At 47.3% G+C, this 18,468-nt stretch overlaps 1 protein-coding gene across 4 annotated transcripts in view; it reads left to right on the top strand.

The window, feature by feature from the left end:
- Positions 1-8,903: 8,903 nt before the first annotated feature.
- Positions 8,904-18,468, top strand: part of SIN3B (SIN3 transcription regulator family member B) — a 38,139-nt gene continuing 28,574 nt past the window's right edge. For 3 of the 4 annotated variants that reach the window (XM_082453355.1, XM_082453356.1, XM_082453357.1), the window contains exons 1-4: positions 8,904-9,059; positions 9,296-9,402; positions 10,679-10,832; positions 17,751-17,951. In XM_082453355.1, coding sequence (XP_082309481.1) covers positions 8,955-9,059; positions 9,296-9,402; positions 10,679-10,832; positions 17,751-17,951 — 567 coding nt within the window. In that variant the 5' untranslated portion in view covers positions 8,904-8,954. Of the gene's footprint in view, positions 9,060-9,295; positions 9,403-9,515; positions 9,570-10,678; positions 10,833-17,750; positions 17,952-18,468 lie in introns of all 4 variants that reach the window. The other variant, XM_082453358.1, reaches the window with a different exon arrangement.

Here is an 18,468-nt window from a genome sequence, read left to right on the forward strand (position 1 = left end):
GCATCAAATTCCATTAAAAAATATTTTATAACTGTAATTTTAAAATACATGTTGGGTAGCATTTTTTTAAGGTGTTGGAGATAACTAACGTAGGATTCTCCTGCCATCTCCATTTAACTTAGATTGTGAAGGGAGCCCTTGAAAAAATAGCTACTCCTTGCCACCACGTCTTCTGTGAATCAGGGGTTTACCCAACGCAGAAATAAAGTGGATGTGACTAAGATTTCAGCTACAACTTCTGGCTTAAAATGTGTGTGTCCATCTCAACAGCCTCAGTGAGAATCAACTGCTTTGTACGTAAACACTAATTTGAACATAGGAAAGAAATTTTTACTAATAAAATGCTACTCCGAATTGTTGCTTACGTTGGGGTTTTTGTAGTGAGTTTTCATTTGAGAAGGTGTTTGGTTGCTATGAATGTTTGACAAGCACTGTGCTTTGCAGTGGAGTGACTTGCTTGAAGTCCCCCAGCCATGGTGGAGCCAGAGTGAGAGCGTGGTTATTGTGTGAACAGGACTATATTAACACACTATCCAAACTGGGACACTTCTAGAGAGTGAAAAGGAATGCTCTTAACAAGTACTCTGGGACAACTACAATAAACTGGACTGTCCCAAGGCAATTGGAATATACAGCCCCTCTAGTTACAGCAGGAATTAATTTATATTAAATTCTAGAGAGTCCTTTTAAAAGTGACATATAAGTAACATATAACATTATATTAGTCTCAGGTGTACAACATAATGATTCGATATTTGTATATATTGTGAAATGATCACAGTAAGTCTAGTTAATATCCATCACTACACATAGTTACAATTTTTTTCTTGTGATAAGAACTTTGCTTTTAATTGAAGTGTAGTTGATTTACAACTATACTTATACTTATGACCTATGTTAATTCCAGGTGTACTGCAAAGTGATTCATATGTATGTATACACACACACACACACACTTTTTCAGATTATTTTCCCTTATAGAATATTACAAAATATTGAGTACAGTTCCCTGTGCTAAACAGTAGGTCCTTGTTGGTTATCTATTTTATATATAGTAGTGTGTACATGTTAATCCCAAACTCCTAATTTATCCCTCTCCCTCCTTTCCCCTTTGGTAACCGTAAGTTTTATTTATTTATTTATTTATTTATTTATTTATTTAAATTAATTAATTACTTTTTATTTTTTGGCTGCATTGGGTCTTCGTTGCTATGTGCAGGCTTTCTCTAGTTGCGGCTAGTGGGGGCTACTCTTCGTTGTGGTGCGTGGGCTTCTCATTGCGGTGGCCTCTCTTGTTGCAGAGCACAGGCTCTAGGCATGCGGGTTTCAGTAGTTGCGGTGCGTGGGCTCAGTAGCTGTGGCTTGCGGGCTCCAGAGAGCAGGCTCAGTAATTGTAGCACATGGGCTGAGTTGCTCCACGGCATGTCGGATCTTTCCCAGACCAGGGCTCGAACCCATGTCCCCTGCATTGGCAGGCGGATTCTTAACCACTGCACCACCAGGGAAGCCCCCATACGTTTGTTTTATATGTCTGTGGGTCTATTTCTGTTTTGTATATAAGTTCATTTGTATCTTTTTTTTTAGATTCCACATATAAGTGATATCATATAATATTTGTCTTTGTCTGGCTTACTTCACTTAGTTTGATAATTTCTAGGTCCAACCATGTTGCTGCAAATGGCATTATTTCATTCTTTTTTTGATAAGAACTTTTAAGACCTATTCTCCTAGCAACTTTCAAATATACAATACAGTATTATTAACTATAGTCACCATATTGTACATTACGTCTCCAGGACTATTTATCATAAATTTTTTTTTGATGAGAAATCAGCTTCTTTATCAGGTAGTTATGTAAATAATAATAATACATATTCATGGCAAGCAAATCAAATAGAACAGAGGAATAAGAAGGACATAAGGTAAAAATAAGAAGTAGGGTGATCATGGTGACCCTGTTTATAGGGGACTATCCCAGTTAAAAGTGAAAGGCCCATGTCCTGATAACCCTTCAGTCACTGGGAAATCAAGACATCTGGTCACCCAAACAGCTCTTAATTCCCCAATTCCTCTCCCCAGGGATGTACCTTTTGCCCAACTTCACCCATTTCACCCACCCCCACCCCCTGCCTGTGGCAACCACCAATCTGTTTTCTGTATCTATGAGTTTGGGGGGGGGTTTAGTTAATTAAAATTTTTTAACTTTAAAAGTCTAGAGATTTTTAAATTTATTTACTTAACTTGAAAACACTCGGGACTTCCCTGTTAGCGCAGTGGTTAAGAATCCGCCTGCCAATGCAGGGACACGGGTTTGAGCCCTGGTCCAGGAAGATCCCACAGGCTGCAGGGCAACTGATCCCGTGCGCCACAACTACTGAGCCTGCGCTCTAGAGCCCATGAGCCACAACTACTGACCCCGTGTGCTGCAACTACTGAAGTCCGCACGCCTAGAGCCTGTGCTCAGCAACAGAGACAAGCCACCACGATGAGAGGCCTGCTCAGCGAACTGAAGAGTAGCCCCCGCTTGCCGCCAACTAGAGAAAGCCCGCATGCAGCAATGAAGACCCAACACAGCCAAACATAAATAAATAAATAAATTTATTAAAAAAAAAGAAAATGCTCAAACCCACAGCAAAGTTGCAATATTGAGAACAATGAACACGCATTTAGTTACTCTCGAGATTCCCCGATTGCCCTATCGCTGCCAATCTCCTGCTAAACCAGTTCAAAGTGACAGCTGGGACTAGGGTGAGGAGAGTGGGGCACTCAGACACAAAGTTTAAGAGGCACCAAAGAAATTCAACCATCAAAATAAATATTGTATTACCATAACTTTTTAATCAAAATGAATAAAAATGCATGATAAACAAAATACCAACATTTTAAATAAAAATAGGATCTGATCCTGTACTTGGCACAAACTTTCCTCACTCTCCTCATCCTAATTTCGGCCCTGGTGATATCAAGACACTTCAGTCCCTAAATACGTCAGGAGGCATCTTTAAGGAATAAGGTCATTCTCCTACATAGCTGCATTCACCTACCAAAACTAACAATCATTATTTAATATCTTTTAATAGGCATTCCTACTTTTCCTAATTAGCCCTAAAACATTCCTAATTAGCTGCTTCTTTCAAACTAGGACCCAATCAAGATTTCTTCACACATTGCATTGCATTTGGTTGTTTTGTCTATTTAGCCTCTTATATTCTAGAGCAGTAGTCAGCAAGCCACAGCCTGCATGCTTGTTTTTGTTTTTTAAAAAAATATTTATTTATTTATTTATTTATTTAGGCTGTGCTGGGTCTTGGTTGCTGCATGCAGGATCTTTTTTTTAGTTGCAGCACGTGGGCTTCTTAGTTGCCGCATGCTGACTCTTAGTTGTGGCATGCAAGTGGGATCTAGTTCCCCGACCAGGGATCAAACCTGGGCCCCCTGCATTGGAAGCATGGAGACTTAACCACTGGACCACCAGGGAAGTCCCTGCATGCCTGTTTTTGTAAATAAAGTTTTATTGGAACACAGCCATGCCTCTTTATTCGCATATTGCCTACAGCTGTTTTCATGCTACAGTGACAGAGAATGTATGGCCCCAAAGCCAAAAATATTTATAATCTGGCCCTTTATATTTATCTATATTATACATATTTATATTATACACATTAATATTGTATATATAATATATAAATATTATATAATAAGCATACATATTTGTATTATATATAATATTTATAATATTATTTTTATTATATATTTATTTTTGTGTGTGTGTATATAAAAAGTTTTCATTTTTATTTATTTTTTTAATTTTTATTTTTTTAACATCTTTATTGGAGTATAATTGCTTTACAATGGTGTGTTAATTTCTGCTTTATAACAAAGTGAATCAGCTATACATATACATATATCCCCATATCCCCTCCCTCTTGCGTCTCCCTCCCACCCTCCCTATCCCACCCCTCTAGGTGGTCACAAAGCACTGAGCTGATCTCCCTGTGCTATGTGCCTGCTTCCCACTAGCTATCTATTTTACATTTGGTAGTGTATATATGTCCATGCCACTATCTCATTTCGTCCCAGCTTACCCTTCCCCCTCCCTGTGTCCTCAAATCCATTCACTATGTCTGTGCCTTTATTCCTTTCTTTCTTTCTTTCTTTCTTTAAAATATAAAATATTTACAATCTGCCAATCCTAGTGTTAAAAAGCTTGATTAGATTTAGGGTAAACATGTTTTTTGTTTTGTTTTGTTTTGTTTTTATGTGAAGACTTCAGATGAAATAGATTGAGAAACTGATTGGAAATTGAATGCAAACTAAGACCACTTGACTGTTACTGAAATGAATAGCCCAGTTTGCTTTTTTTTTTTTTTAAAGAAATTCACGTTCTTTATTTATTTATTTATTTATTTATTTATTTATTTATGGCTGTGTTGGGTCTTCGTTTCTGTGCGAGGGCTTTCTCTAGTTGCGGCAAGTGGGGACCACTCTTCATCGCGGTGCGCGGGCCTCTCACCATCGCGGCCTCTCTTGTTGCGGAGCACAGGCTCCAGACGCGCAGGCTCAGTATTTGTGGCTCACGGGCCTAGTTGCTCCGCGGCATGTGGGATCTTCCCAGACCAGGGCTTGAACCCGTGTCCCCTGCATTGGCAGGCAGATTCTCAACCACTGCGCCACCAGGGAAGCCCTAAACATGTTTTTTAAGAGACTATTTTGGGGAGCAGTTTCAGGTTCACAGCAAAATTGAGTGGAAGGTACAGAGATTTCTCATATACCCCCTGCCCCTACACATGTGTAATTTCCCCCATTATCCACATCCCTCACCAGAGCAATACATTTGTTACACTTGAGGAACATACATTGACACCTCATCATCACAAGGTAAACAGTTTTGACAAGACTACTTCATAGGTTTTGACATGACTACTTCATAGGAGTATTAGTTAGCTATTGCTGCATAACAAATCACCTCAAAGTTAGCAGCTGAAAAGAACAGCCATTTATTCTCTCACAGTGTCTGTGGATCAGGAGTCTGGGCACAGTGTGGCTGGGCTCTCTGTTCAGGGTTCACAAGGTGTCAGAGGGGCTAGGATCTCACAGTCAGGCTCAGAGCCCTGGTCCATGCTCCTTCATAACTGAGTTCCTTGCAGTTGTAGGACTGTGGCTCTCAGCTCACAGAAGCTGCCTCTTTCCAGAGGCAGATCACGACATGGCTGGTGCCTCCTTCAAGGCCAACAGGATCACACCTCCCTGCTGCTTCAAGGCTCTGACTTCCAGACTCTTTTAAAGGGTGCCCCTGGTTATGTCAGGCCCACCTAGCATAATCTGTCTTCTGATGAATTAAAAATCAACTCATTTGGGACCTTAAATACACCTGCAAATTCCCTTCACCTTCGCCGTGTAGCATAACCTAAACGTAAGCGTGACATCCATTACGTTCCCAGGCCCTCCCACACTCCAGGATGGGAGACGGGGCAGGGCACCCACACCAGGGCGTGAGAATCTCCAGCAGCCTTCGAATTCTGTTACAACACGTGATTCTGGACTTCAGAGATTTTGATCCTAATGTTTGTCACCTGGGAAGACTTAGGTTAGTTCAAAATAAGATCGTTTGATCTTCTTAACTTTGCCAAAATACTGTCCAACAAAAGACCCACCTAAGAATCTTACCTTAAGGCCATTAAATTAGACAAATGGTAAGGACATTTGTGTTCCAAATTTATCTGAACTCTCTAGCTAAACTGTCAACTCTAAGGTTTTCAATTTTTTTCTAATTTTTATTTAAAAATTTTTAAAATTATTTTTTATTTTTATACAAACCATTTTAACTTTTTAAATTGATGTATAGTTGATTTACAATGTTGTGTTAGTTTCAGGTGTACATCAAAGTGATTCATATGAATATATATATATATTCTTTTTCAGATTCTTTTCCATTATAGGTTATTACAAGATATTGATTATAGTTTCCTGTGCTATACAATAGGTCCTGTTGTTTATCTGTAAGGTTTTCAATTTAATCTGTGTAGATGAGAATAGTAAAGAAAAAAATTAGCTTAGCAACTTTTTATGCTTTATAAAAATGAGAATGAAAAGATGTACGTGTACTATTGCCCACATGTTGAACACACGCACTCATACACACAAACATGCACATATTCGTGCATCCTTCAGAACTCACACACGCCCAAGGTGGAATTGGCTTGTGGTTGTCCATTCTCCAAATGAGTGAGGGCTTCCTTTGACCCTGTGAGACCTATTAAAAGAATGGAAAACTCAGTGATCCTTGTGGAAGGGGGGCCTTGTGTGAGGACCCTAGGGCATATCAGGAGCCAACATGTGTCGTTGATTCTCGGGATACGGACTGTTGCCAGGGGGTGTTGGTGTGGAAAGGGCTATCCAGACTCCGGTGGCCTCCGAATGTGGTTCAGGCTGCCTTAGCTGCTGTTCAGACAGGAATGCAGTGAAACTGAGCAGAATCCCTTTGTGGGCTGGGAGCTATGAATCCTCAATGCTTCCTTACCCCTCACCCCCACATCCACCCAGCACCACTTCCTCTCTGCTTTACCTTCTAAATATCCCTCCCTTCCACCCCCTTCTCTCCACCTCCTCTGCTCCCATCCTGGTCTAAACCACCATCATCTTTTGCCTGCCTAAATGATGAAACAGCCTCCCTGCACCCTCCCTGGCTCCCCTCCAATCACTTCCCTGCAGAGTAGTCAGAGTACTTGCTTCCAACTTCAAAGCTGCTCAAACAGTTCCTTGTACAGAACCCATGCGCAGTTTCTACCAGCACTAAATGCCAAGACCAAAAGCCTTAACTCATCTCATAAGAATGAGTAGCCTGCCCCCTCTGTCCTCTCCATTCTTATTCTGCTCTCTCTCTCTCTCTTTCTCTCTTTCTTCCTCCCATTCATCTGCAGTCCAACAACACTGGTCTTTTTGTTTTTTCTTTTTTTTTAAGTTCTTCAAATGTGCCACACTCTTCCCCACCACAGGGCCTCTGCACAGCCGTTCCCCCTGACTTTCATGGTGAACACCTACATATCCTTCAGAACTCAGCTAGAATGGACATCTTCCTCTGGGAAGCTGTTCTCATCCCCTGCTAGTCTGGGTTAAGTCCCTCGGGTGGCAGAAGGTATTTCCCAAAAATGGTCATGGCAATATTTCCTATCCCCCATGCTATTCCAGAACCTGGCCACTCACCACGTTCTGGAGTCTGTTGGCCCTCCTCTTGAATTTGGGAGGGACTTTTGATTCTGTGTGACTTGCAAAGGTAGATCAGAAAAGGCTATAAGTCTTCCACCCCGCTCACTTACTCCTCTCAGGATGATTGGTTTTGGAACCTAGCTGCCATATTGTGAGGAAGCTCAGGCTGCATGAGGAGGCCACATGTAGGCAATCCTGGCAACAGCCCCAGCACTGGTCTCAACCTACAGCCAGAAGCAACTGACAGACATGTGAGTGAGTAAACCTTCAGAGGATTCCAGTCTCAGCCTTCCAGCCACCCAGCTGACATTGAGGGGCTAAGGATGAGCTATTCCTGCCAAGCCTGCCCAAATTGTAGATTGGAGAGAAAAATAAATGTTCTTATCATTGTAAATCTCTAAATCTTGAGATGGTTTGTAACACAGCCATAGTAACTGGAACATAGTAACTATTACACTTGTACCTTCTCTTTGAAGGTATCTGTTACAGTTGAAAGTATCTGTTACAGTTGAAACCTTACATCTGTGTTTGTGATTATTTGATTCCTGTCATTCTTGAAAGACTGATGACTCCGTGAGGGTAAAAGCCTTATCAGTTTTGTTCACCATACTACTCCTGACCCCTGGCAAATGATGCACTCACTGCCAATGGGCAGCCAACTCAGCTTTCCTGCACCTCTTCATATATAAAAAGAGATACCAAATAAAGATGATGTGCAAGAGACTGTGGATGGCAGAGGAGAGGTCGGGTAGCTTCTTGAAAGAGAGGACATTTGGGTTGTAGTTTGCAGGATGTGTAGGGTGCTTTCTGTGTAATGAAGAGATAGAACGGGGCTTTCGGCAAGGTAAATAATATGTGCTGATGTACGGGGCCAGGAAGCAGCCAAGCTAGGCAGACATTGACAGGAGGTTCTGCACAGAGAGAGGGCAGCTTGCTTTGGTGGAAAATTCTGCAGGAACAAGTTCCTAAGGGCCAGGTTTTTATTACCTTCAGTGCTGCATGTAGGTGCTTAGATTTCATTCACAAGAAATAGGAAGATCTTGGAGATTTGGAAGCAGCTGTGGAATGATCTCAATTCTTGATAGCACTGGGACTGGAAAAACTGGTTAAGAGACTCCCGAACTGGTCCAGTGGGGAAGTGATGGGATCAGGACTAGAGAAGCGAAGATAACAGGATCAGGACTAAGTCAAGAGCAATTTAGCAAAAGTTCACCCTAGGGTCCTGGTATTAGGGTGCTGTGTGCCCATATCCCATTGTTACATCAACCCTATAAAGCAGGGGTCCAGAACACTTTTTTAGTGAATATATCAGGCGTGTAGATCTAAGCATCTGTCGCAGCTATTCACCCTGCTGTTGTAGCGCAAAGATAGCCAGAAATGACCGGTAAACGAGTGGGCGTGCCTGTGTTCCAACAAAACTTTTACAGACACCGAAATTTGAATTTCATAGAATTTTCACGTGTCACGGAATAGTCTTCTCCGATTTTTTCCAACTTTTAAAATTGTAAAAACCATTCTGAGCTTGCTTGTGGGGCCGGACAAAAGCAGGCAGCAGGTCTTGGTTTGCCCACACGTGGTATATAAAGCGTTTTAGTAGCATTTCAGTTTTAAGGGTAAGATCCTACAGGGAACCTTCAAGAAGCCCCGCCTTCCCTGGCGTCACCAGGCCTCGCCCCCAGGGCGGGGCCAGCGCATGCGCGGCCGGGCCTCGGGCGGGGGCGGGGCGGGTCGCGGCTCCGACTTCCAACATGGCGCACGCTGGCGGCGGCGGTGGCGGCCCCGCGGGCCGGGGGCTGAGCGGCGCCCGCTGGGGTCGCTCGGGCTCTGCGGGCCACGAGAAGCTGCCGGTGCACGTAAGTGGTGGGCCAGCCCTCCCTGGGAGACCCCCGTCGTCCAGCCCCCAAAGGCCGACGCCCCCCACCGGGCCCCGCCCGGACTTCGGCCTCCCCTTTGCGCGGCCCCGGACCCCCGACTCCTCACCTCCTCCGCCCCTCGGATGCCCGGCCCGTGCGCCTCCCGCCAGGGACCGCCGCTCCCGTCCCCTCCTCCGCCGACCGCGGCCCACCTGGACCCTCCCCCCTCCCCTCAGGTGGAGGACGCCCTCACCTACCTGGACCAGGTGAAGATCCGCTTCGGCAGCGACCCTGCCACTTACAATGGTTTCCTGGAGATCATGAAGGAGTTCAAAAGCCAGAGGTACCAGCGGGGCCCCTACCCATCCCGGGGGGCCACCCTGGGCCTCAGTCTGCCTGAGCGGGGTGGGAGCCCCCAACCCCGGCTGCCCCTCAACAGGGTGACCCCTTGTGCAGGTTGTCGAACTTCTGGGAGCCTCAGTTCCTTCTTCCAAAAAACGAGACGGAAAGGTACCCCCTTGTGGAGCTGTTGCGGGAATTCCTGGAACGAGGGCAGTGATGGGGTGCGGCGAGTGAGGCAGTCGAGCAAGCACAGAGTCGGATCCTGTCTTTACTCAAAATGTTGATTTTTTAAAAGAATTTTGTTCGTTGGGGATTTTTAAAAATTATTTTAGATTTTTTTTTCAAGCATTGCATGAAAATGTTATTTATCTTGATTGTCGAATGTTTTCGCACTCTCTTAAATCTTATCCCCAAGGTGAGTGCCTCACTTGCCTCACCCCAGTGCCAGGCCTGCTTGGAAATAATGCGCATAAAATGCTTAGTAAGGAACCAGGTACTTAGAAGGCGTTTAAAACACATTAGCTGTATTCATAGGCACAGAATCAGGAGGGTTAGAGATAGACGGGGGACCTCCGGATGGATAGTGAGCTTGTTTGACAGGGGCTCGCTGACGCTTAGAGTGGGCCAGGGGTTTGCCCAGATTCACCTTAGGAGCAGGGACGGGACCAGAACTTGGTCCTTCTGACTTAGATTCTCAAGTGTCACATCCCCACTGTGCTGCTTCCCACTCTGAGGAAATATGGCAGGGCCCGCCTGCTTTCCTTCCACAAGCATGATGCTAAGACCTTGGCCCTGACTGCAGCCCTAAGGGAGACCCTATCTCTCCCCTCAGATTCTTAGCAGCTTTCATACTTGCCGGGCCTTTGACATTTATACATTATAGTCACTTGCTGGGAACAGCTCCTGTGTCATAGTCTCCCTAATTCATATGAAATGAATCTGTCTCCCATTTAGAGGGCTTTAACCTTCTGTTACTTCTTGGAGCCCAGGACTTGCAGCTGGCTGTCCTGACATTTTCAGAACCTAGCACATGTGCTTGCAGTGTTTCGGGAGCCGTGCTGTGTACATATTCTGTGGGTTTTGCCAGGAAGGCACAGGGAGCCCAGGCCCGGTTGCCTTGGCAGTGGATCACTGTGGGCAGAATGACGCCAGTCAGATTTGAGGGTGCTTCATTGTCTGTTGAGGAGCTCATACCATGGCACGGGTAAGGGAGGAGTCGATTCTGCCTTCAGTTTGCTTCCCGAGACGCTTCTGCCCACTCTCATTCTTCGTTCCAGCATCGATACTCCTGGAGTCATCCGACGAGTGTCACAGCTCTTCCACGAACACCCTGACCTGATTGTTGGATTCAACGCTTTCCTTCCTCTCGGGTACAGAATAGACATTCCCAAGAACGGCAAGTTAAACATACAGTCGCCTCTGTCGAGCCAGGTATGCCGCTGCAGTGGTTTGAGTGATCTGGCCTTAGCACAGCCCACCGTGGTACTCAGGTACTCAGGCCGGACAGCGTAGCTCATGTCTTTCACTGCTGGAAAGCTGGTGAAGAGCCGATCTTTTTCTTAAAATGCTTCTAGCAGAAATCAAAATAGATTGAAACACCTACATAGGCAGCCTCTGCATCCCAAATTGATCCGTTTGGCGGATTTAAGTCGAGAGCGGATGTGTCTGTGTGTGTCAGGGAGTCATTCTCCTGACACAGTTGTACGTCCAGTCAAAATAATTGCATCCACAGTCACGGAGGTCTTGGTTTGAGGCGCTCCCCCGAGCACACTAAGCGGGCCACACTTACACTTGCGCCCGTGGTCCCTCTGATCACCCTCGGTGCCACCCACAAAATAAAGCGGTGGAGATGCGTGTGTGACTAGCCACGTTTGTTGTTGCTGTGCTTCACTCAGCTGCCAACAGGATCGTTGCCTGAGCTCAGGCTTGTGGCTTCGGTCCCTTCTTCCTTGAGTGACAGGTTGCTGCCTCTTCTGTCTATGCACTCCCTTCTTGTGTTTGCTCACCAGATCCCCTGAGGAAAAAAAAGCCTGTTTTGAGCTAACGGTTGTCTTTTTCTCTCCTCGGCCCTGTTGCCATTTAGGGCAAAACCCTTTGCTACGGGGGTGCTGTCCAGGGCATTGTGGGGTGTTCAGCCGCATCCCTGGCCTCCACCCACTAGGCCCTCACCCAGTCAAGACAGCCAAAAATGTCTCTAGACATAGCCAAGTGTCTCCTGGGAGCAAAAATCACAGCATTGAGAAGTGCTGGTGTAAGTGAACCAGCTCTTTCAACCTCCTCCATCTCTGCCCCAGGGGTTTTTGCAGGGAAGGCAAAAATCTACTCTGGATGCATTTTGTAGGTTTCTCCTCTGATGATAAAGGAGATTGCAGTTTCCTATCGATTAGGGAGTCAGGATTTGAAAAGAGAGCAGTGAGAGGCAATGTGGCAGTGGCTGGTCCCTCTCCGAGGGGGGCTGGCACATAAATTCTGCCTTTTCTCTACACAAGGCAACCTCCACCATCAGCACGTTGTCTCTTTAAAGCCGAGGAGTGCATCTCATTTTTAAAAAGGAACTTGGAAGCCTTCGGCCACTGAATTCCAAAAGCTTCCATTTCATGTTTGCAAATGGAGCCCCGGGATCCAGAGGTAGCGCTCCTTCCTCCAGATGATAAAAGTCTTAGCGGAGATTAATCTTCAGAACAGTCATGGCTAGGGGAGAAAAGCAAGCTCGTTTGCAGGAGTGTGTGCAGGAACACTTTGCTGAATCTGAAGCGCTGCGTAAACACAGTGTCATTACCATCACTCGTTAAGAAAGAGCCGGAGTCCAAGACCTAAATTGCACTCCACGTGTGGAATTCGCCTTCTCAAGCCCTGTCGGAGTAACTGCTCTTGGGGCTGGATCTCCACATGAGCCTCACCTTCCCTTAAGCAGCCACAAGGCCCCTGCTGCTCCACACACAGCTTCGAGGACTACTGGAGAGATAAGGAGACCGGACCAGTCTTGTCTGCCCCTAGGCGGATTTCGTGACCGCAGGTCTATCAACTTGAAGACGGGCTTGATGAGAACTTTCCCTTGATAGCTGCCTACCAGGGCTTTATGGTCTTGCTGCAGCCTGGAAACAGCCATATGTAGGGCCCCTTCCTCAGGGAGGAGAGGTACGTGCCCTTCGTTCCCTTGGGACACGTGCCGCCCACGTGGTTTCAGTCACATCCACGGACCTGCCATGTTTCCAGCCCTGCTTCACACCAGGCGCAAACGCAATGTCCTCTCAGCTTCCTAGAGTCCTTTTCGAATCCACGGTAGCCTGAGAACTTTATAGGGCTCCGTACTCGCCAGTGCCCTGGTGCTTTTTTTTTTTTAATTGGTTTTTCTAGCTTCACTATTTTGAAGTATAGCTCCGTGTGTGTGTGTGTGTGTGTGTGTGTGTGTGTGTGTTTTCCATTTTTCATCTCGTCATGTATCCTGTCAACTATCGACAAGGAGGGAATAGTTGTTAGATGCTGAGGAAGATGAATAAGTCTTAGCCTGTGGGGAGCCTTCTGCGCAGGGTTTCTCAGCCTTGGCACCGTTGCCACTGGGGCCAGATCCTTCTTCCCTGTGGGGGCCATTCTGTGCTCTGTGGGGTGTTGAGCAGCATCCCCGGCCTCCACCCACCTGATAGCAGTAGCGCCCCCTCCCCCAGTATGACAACCTGAAATGTCTCTACACGTTGCCACGGGTCCCCTGGGGGGCAGAATCGCCCCAGTTGAGAACACTAATCTAAGGGGAAGATAGACATGTGCCATGATGTGGGAAGTGTGGCCAGAGAGGGGCCGGGGACCATGGCAGGAAGAATGTCCCCTTGCTGCAGCTGCAGCCTCCTGAATCAACATCTTTTTGGATCTGGTTGGCCTTAGTTGTAATGTCACCTCCTCAGAGAGCCCTCCACTCCCATCCCCAAGTCATTTTCACAGCACCCCGTTTTTGGTTTTTTTGTTTTGTTTTTTATTTATTTATTTATGGCTGTGTTGGGTCTTCGTTTCTGTGCGAGGGCTTTCTCTAGTTGCGGCCAGCGGGGGCCACTCTTCATCGCGGTGCGCGGGCCTCTCACTGTCGCGGCCTCTCTTGTTGCGGAGCACAGGCTCCAGACGCGCAGGCTCAGTAATTGTGGCTCACGGGCCCATTTGCTCCGCGGCATGTGGGATCTTCCCGGACCAGGGCTCGAACCCGTGTCCCCTGCATTGGCAGGCAGATTCTCAACCACTGCGCCACCAGGGAAGCCCAGCACCCCGTTTTATATACTTCAAAATAACATAGCAAAGCTAAGAAATAAAAAATCCACTGTTTCTTGTTGGTTTGCCTTCCCTGGCAGACTGAGTCCTCCATATTAGACAGGAGGACTACGTCTGTCTTGTTCACGGTTGTCCCCGTTCCGGGACATCAGAGGGACGAGACACTGGATGTCGGTGGGAAAGTGATGAATCTTGGCTGCTGGGTCTTGTTCAGGATGGACCCTGCCTCTCGGGGCCGGCCCTCTTGTGCTTGGCTGGGACGATGGCTGCTTGGATGATAAGTAAAGAGATAAACCTTGAGGTGCAGCTTGTAATTTAGTGACCCCTTTGCATTCAAAGGGAAGCCGGCCGTCTTCCCTCCGGGAAGGGTCATTCGAAGTTCAGTCAGTTCCTGGGAGGTTGCCCCTCGTGTTTGTCTTAGTCACCCATGGAGCAGGTGTAGGCCACCTCCTCTGTGCCAGGCGCTGAGGTTTGTTCAGAGTCCTGGCTCTCAGGGCGCCTGCATGATTGAGGTGGGGACTCAGGTGAGACACATACGGACAGATGTGAAATACAGGAGGGAGTTCAGTGCTGCAGGTGACAGACAGCAGGGGCCAGGCCTGGGGAGGTGCCGTGGGCAGAGGCTGAGTGAGGGGAGCAGGAGCCATGGCTGTGTCCCCCTGGGGAGTCTTCCCGGTGGGGACATAGAGGCCTGAGGTGGGAGCGAGTGGGTGTGCCTGAGAAACAGCCAGGAAGCTGGTGGGGTCAGAACCCGAAGCAGAGAGTGTAGGAGAGAGCCAGGAGCGTGGGAAGCCAGGGGAGAGTTCTGGAAAGGCTGCTCTGGCTGCTGTGCCAGAAGTGGACTGAGGGGGCAAGAGCGGATCTGGGAGGCTAGGGAGGGGCGTGGGAACCAGTTGGGGTGGAGGGTGGTGTGGGCCAGGGGTGGGTGTCAGTGAAAGCGAGAAAAATCAGTGAGATCACCAGGGGTGATTCCGGGATGCCTGAGTCTCTGGGTGAAGGCAGCACCTGCTGGGGTGACCAGTGGGGGTGGGCCGGGGGGCTGTTCTGTGTTTGGAAACTCCATCGGAGGCATCTCTTAAATATCCAGGTGGGGCTGTATGTGGACACTCAGATGGACAAGTCGGCCATGTAGGGCGCTTATCAGTGTCTAGGAGGCGTTTCTAACTGTGCCTGGTTGAGGCCACCCACAGCAGGCAGAGAAGACAAAAGCCTGGATTGTTCTAGAACGTTTAGACCAAGGGTTGGCAAACTGTGGCCCAGGGAACAAAGCCAGCTTATTTTTGTATGGCTGGTCATTTTTACATCTTTCAGATTACTTAAAAATTTTTTTTAAATTGTGGTGAAATTTACGTAACATAAAATTCATCATTATGACCATTTTAAAGTGTCCAATTCAGTGGCTTTTAGTGTAGTCACAATGCCATGCAACCACCACTACTAATCCCAGAACGCTTCTATGACCCCAAAAAGAAACGGTACTTCCCAATTCTGCCCCTACCCAACCAGCCTCTGGCAACCACTAATCCATTTTCTGTCTCTGTAGAGTTTCCTGTTCAGGATACTTAATATAAATGGAATCATATACTATATGTCCTTTTGTGCCTGGACTTCCTTCTCTCAGCATGTTTTCAAGGTTCATCCATGTTATACCAGAGCATCATTCCTTTTTAAGGCTATATAATATTCCACCACAGGTATGGACTGCATTTTGGTCATCCGTTCATCAGTTGATGGACAGACATGTAGGTTTTTTCCACCTTCTGGCGATTGTGAACACTGCTGCTATGAACATGCATGTACAAGGATTTGTTTGAACACCTGTCTTTGGTTCTGTTTGTGGATACCTAGGGGTGGAATTGCTCAGTCACCTGGTGACCATGTTTAACTTACTAAAGAATCGCCAGAGTGTTTGCCACAGCAATTGCACCATTACTGTCTGGCCTTTTGCCGAGCCCTGGTCTCCAGGGGTGCTTCTCCCATCTTGTCATGGTGACTCACTCCAGGGAATTGGAAGAGGCACGTGGTGCTTGAAAATGCCCCCTCGCAGTGGTGGGGAGGGAGCTCCCCACAGCCTCCTCTGAAGCAGACCTTGGCTCCGAGGCTGCTCAAGGGCTGCTCCCTTCCCCCCTGCCCCTGTCCAACTCCTTCCAGCTCCTTCTGCCACCAAGCCTGTGTACCATGACGGAACATGAGCGCAGACTTCTGTGAGCTTAAGCAAAGGTAATCAGGAACAGCGTCCCCAAAGTGTCATAGAACAAATTCTAGTGCCGGGGAGAAACGGTGCTTAGAGTTGTGACTGCTCTGGATCTCTTGTGTCTGTTTTCCTCGGCTCAGGCTTCCTAGAGTTGCCTCTACACCCGCTGTCATGGGCTGAATTGTGCCCCCACCCCACCCCCAAATTCATATCTTGAAGTTCTAACCCTCAGTATCTCAGAATGGGACTGTGTTTGGAGATGGGGCCTTTACAGAGATAATTTAGGCAAAATGAGGCCATTAGGATGGACCTCAATCCAGTCTGACTGGTGTGCTTATAAGGAGAGGAAATTAGGACACAAGGAGAGACCCCAGGGATATGTGTGCACAGAGGAACGACCCTGTGAGGACACAGCGAGAAGACACCCATCTACCAGCCAGAAGGCCTCAGGAGATACCAACCCCGCTGGCACCTTGATCTTGGACTTCCAGCCTCCAGAACTTCAAGGAAAGAAACGTCTGTTGCTGAAGCTGCCCAGTCTGTGGTGTTTGTTGTGGCAGCCCCAGCGCACTAGTAGACCCACTCAGGTGCCGGCGGGTGTGCCTGGCGGAGGTGTCTGTTCTGATGACAGTTATGCAGCGGTGGGCAGCAGTGTGCCCGGCGTCCCCTGGAGTCTAGGGTCAGCTGTGGGTGCCACAGGCAGTGCCAGGTGCCACAGGGGATTTTTTCCTTCATCGGTCCATCTGATCATCCCCGACAGTGGATGAAGCCCACTCTGTTCCAAGCACTGTTCCAGGCACTGAGGGTATAGCATTGACCAAGATAGAATTCCTGCCCTCCTGGAGTTTGCCTTCTGATCAGGGCTGGAGAGACAATAAAATAAGTAAAATATGTTTCCTGTAGGAAGGTGATACGTGCTGTGGAGAAAAATAGAGCAAGAAAGGGGCTCAGAGTGCTGGGAGATGAGTCATTTTATTTTGGTGCAGGATGGTTCTGGAAGACTCGCTGAAAGGTGGTGTGTTAGCAAAGACCTAAAGCTGAACCAGAAGTATCCCAGCCTGCCCGAGACCCAGTCGGGGACCTGCAGGATGCCGAGGGTCGCTCCCGACAGCCCAGCCGTGGTCAGTGGCAGAGGGAGGCCGTCCTCCGGACCACACACAAAATTCCAGTTTAGAAGCATAAACATCACCTCCTTCAGGGGGTGGTCCTGTCCCACTGTGAATTAGGATTCTGACTTCCCAGGAGAGAGATGTGTGTCTGTTTTCTATTTTTATTTGTACTGACAGAAAAGCACATCAATGGAGAGCATGCTTAATGACTGACTGCTCAGGGCCCATCTCTCTTCTCTCAAGTGACTTGCCCCAGGCCTAGCACCAAAAGTCCCACAGCCCTGGGCAACCTGGACAGTGGGCCCCCCTCACCTGCAGGGTCCCAGTCTCACGCCTGCTGACAGCAGGTGCTTTCACACCTGAAAACAGTCTTGCTGAAATGGGCTGGCCAGAGGTGTGGGAAGACTTTACTCTGCTCCAAAAAGGATTAAACAATCCACTCTTTGTAAATCTCTCCCGAATGCTAATTTCTCAAAGTGTATAGAGTGTGCCTCTCAGGTTCATGTTCTTTGAATCTGTTGGAAGGATCAGGCAGAGGTGAGTTCGTGAGACTCTTCCCAGGAACGCTCAGGCACTCAGAATGCCAAGGTGAGGTTTCTCTCTGTCTGGGCGCCCCCTCCCTGCTTCTCTCTCTCCAGGCCCCCAGAAGTAACCTTTTTCTGCGTCGACGTAAAAAACTTGGCTCCGTGCTAAGTTTTGCCTGTTCTTGCACACAGTGGCTCAGTCTGGCGTTTCTCACAATCTGTTCCCGGTGTCGGGCCCAACAATAACTCACTGTCGTACTGTTGTCAGGAGAATTCGCACAACCACAGCGACTGTGCAGAGAACGTCAAGCAGCAGATGCTATATAAGGAGGACAAACCCCAGGTGCCCTTGGAGTCAGATTCCGTGGAATTCAACAACGCCATCAGCTACGTGAACAAGATTAAGACCCGCTTTCTAGATCACCCAGAAATCTACAGGTCATTCCTGGAGATACTGCACACTTACCAGGTAAGAAGCTGTAGGTCACGCTTCTTTGTGGGTGTTTGTGGCATCATCCAATATCAGGTGCATTGGAAACATTCAGATTTTCTAATCTGAATTCATGAAATCCTGGAAAATTCTGATTAGCTCTTTTTTTTTAGCATTAATTTTTTTTTTTTTTTTACCGTGGTAAAATATATATAAATACAAAACTTAACCAACTTTAAGTGTACCGTTCAGCGGCATGAAGTACATTCACATTGTTGCGCAGCCATTACCATCATCCATCTCCAGAACCTTTTCATCTTCCCAACCTGAAACTCTGTCCCCATGACACACTAACTGCCCCTTCCTCATTTCCCCCAGCTCCTGGCACCCACCCCTCTATCAGTACTTTCTGTCTCTATGAATCTGACTCCGATAGGGACCTCCTAGGAGTGGAATTGTGCAGTATTTGTCCTCCTTGCCTGGCTTGTTTCACTTAGCGTAATGCCCTCAAGGTCCATCTGTACCGTAGCATGTGTCAGAATGGCCTTCTTTTTAA

This window comes from Balaenoptera physalus (genome assembly GCF_965194825.1).
Source record: "Balaenoptera physalus genome assembly, chromosome: 3".
NCBI lineage: Eukaryota > Metazoa > Chordata > Mammalia > Artiodactyla > Balaenopteridae > Balaenoptera > Balaenoptera physalus.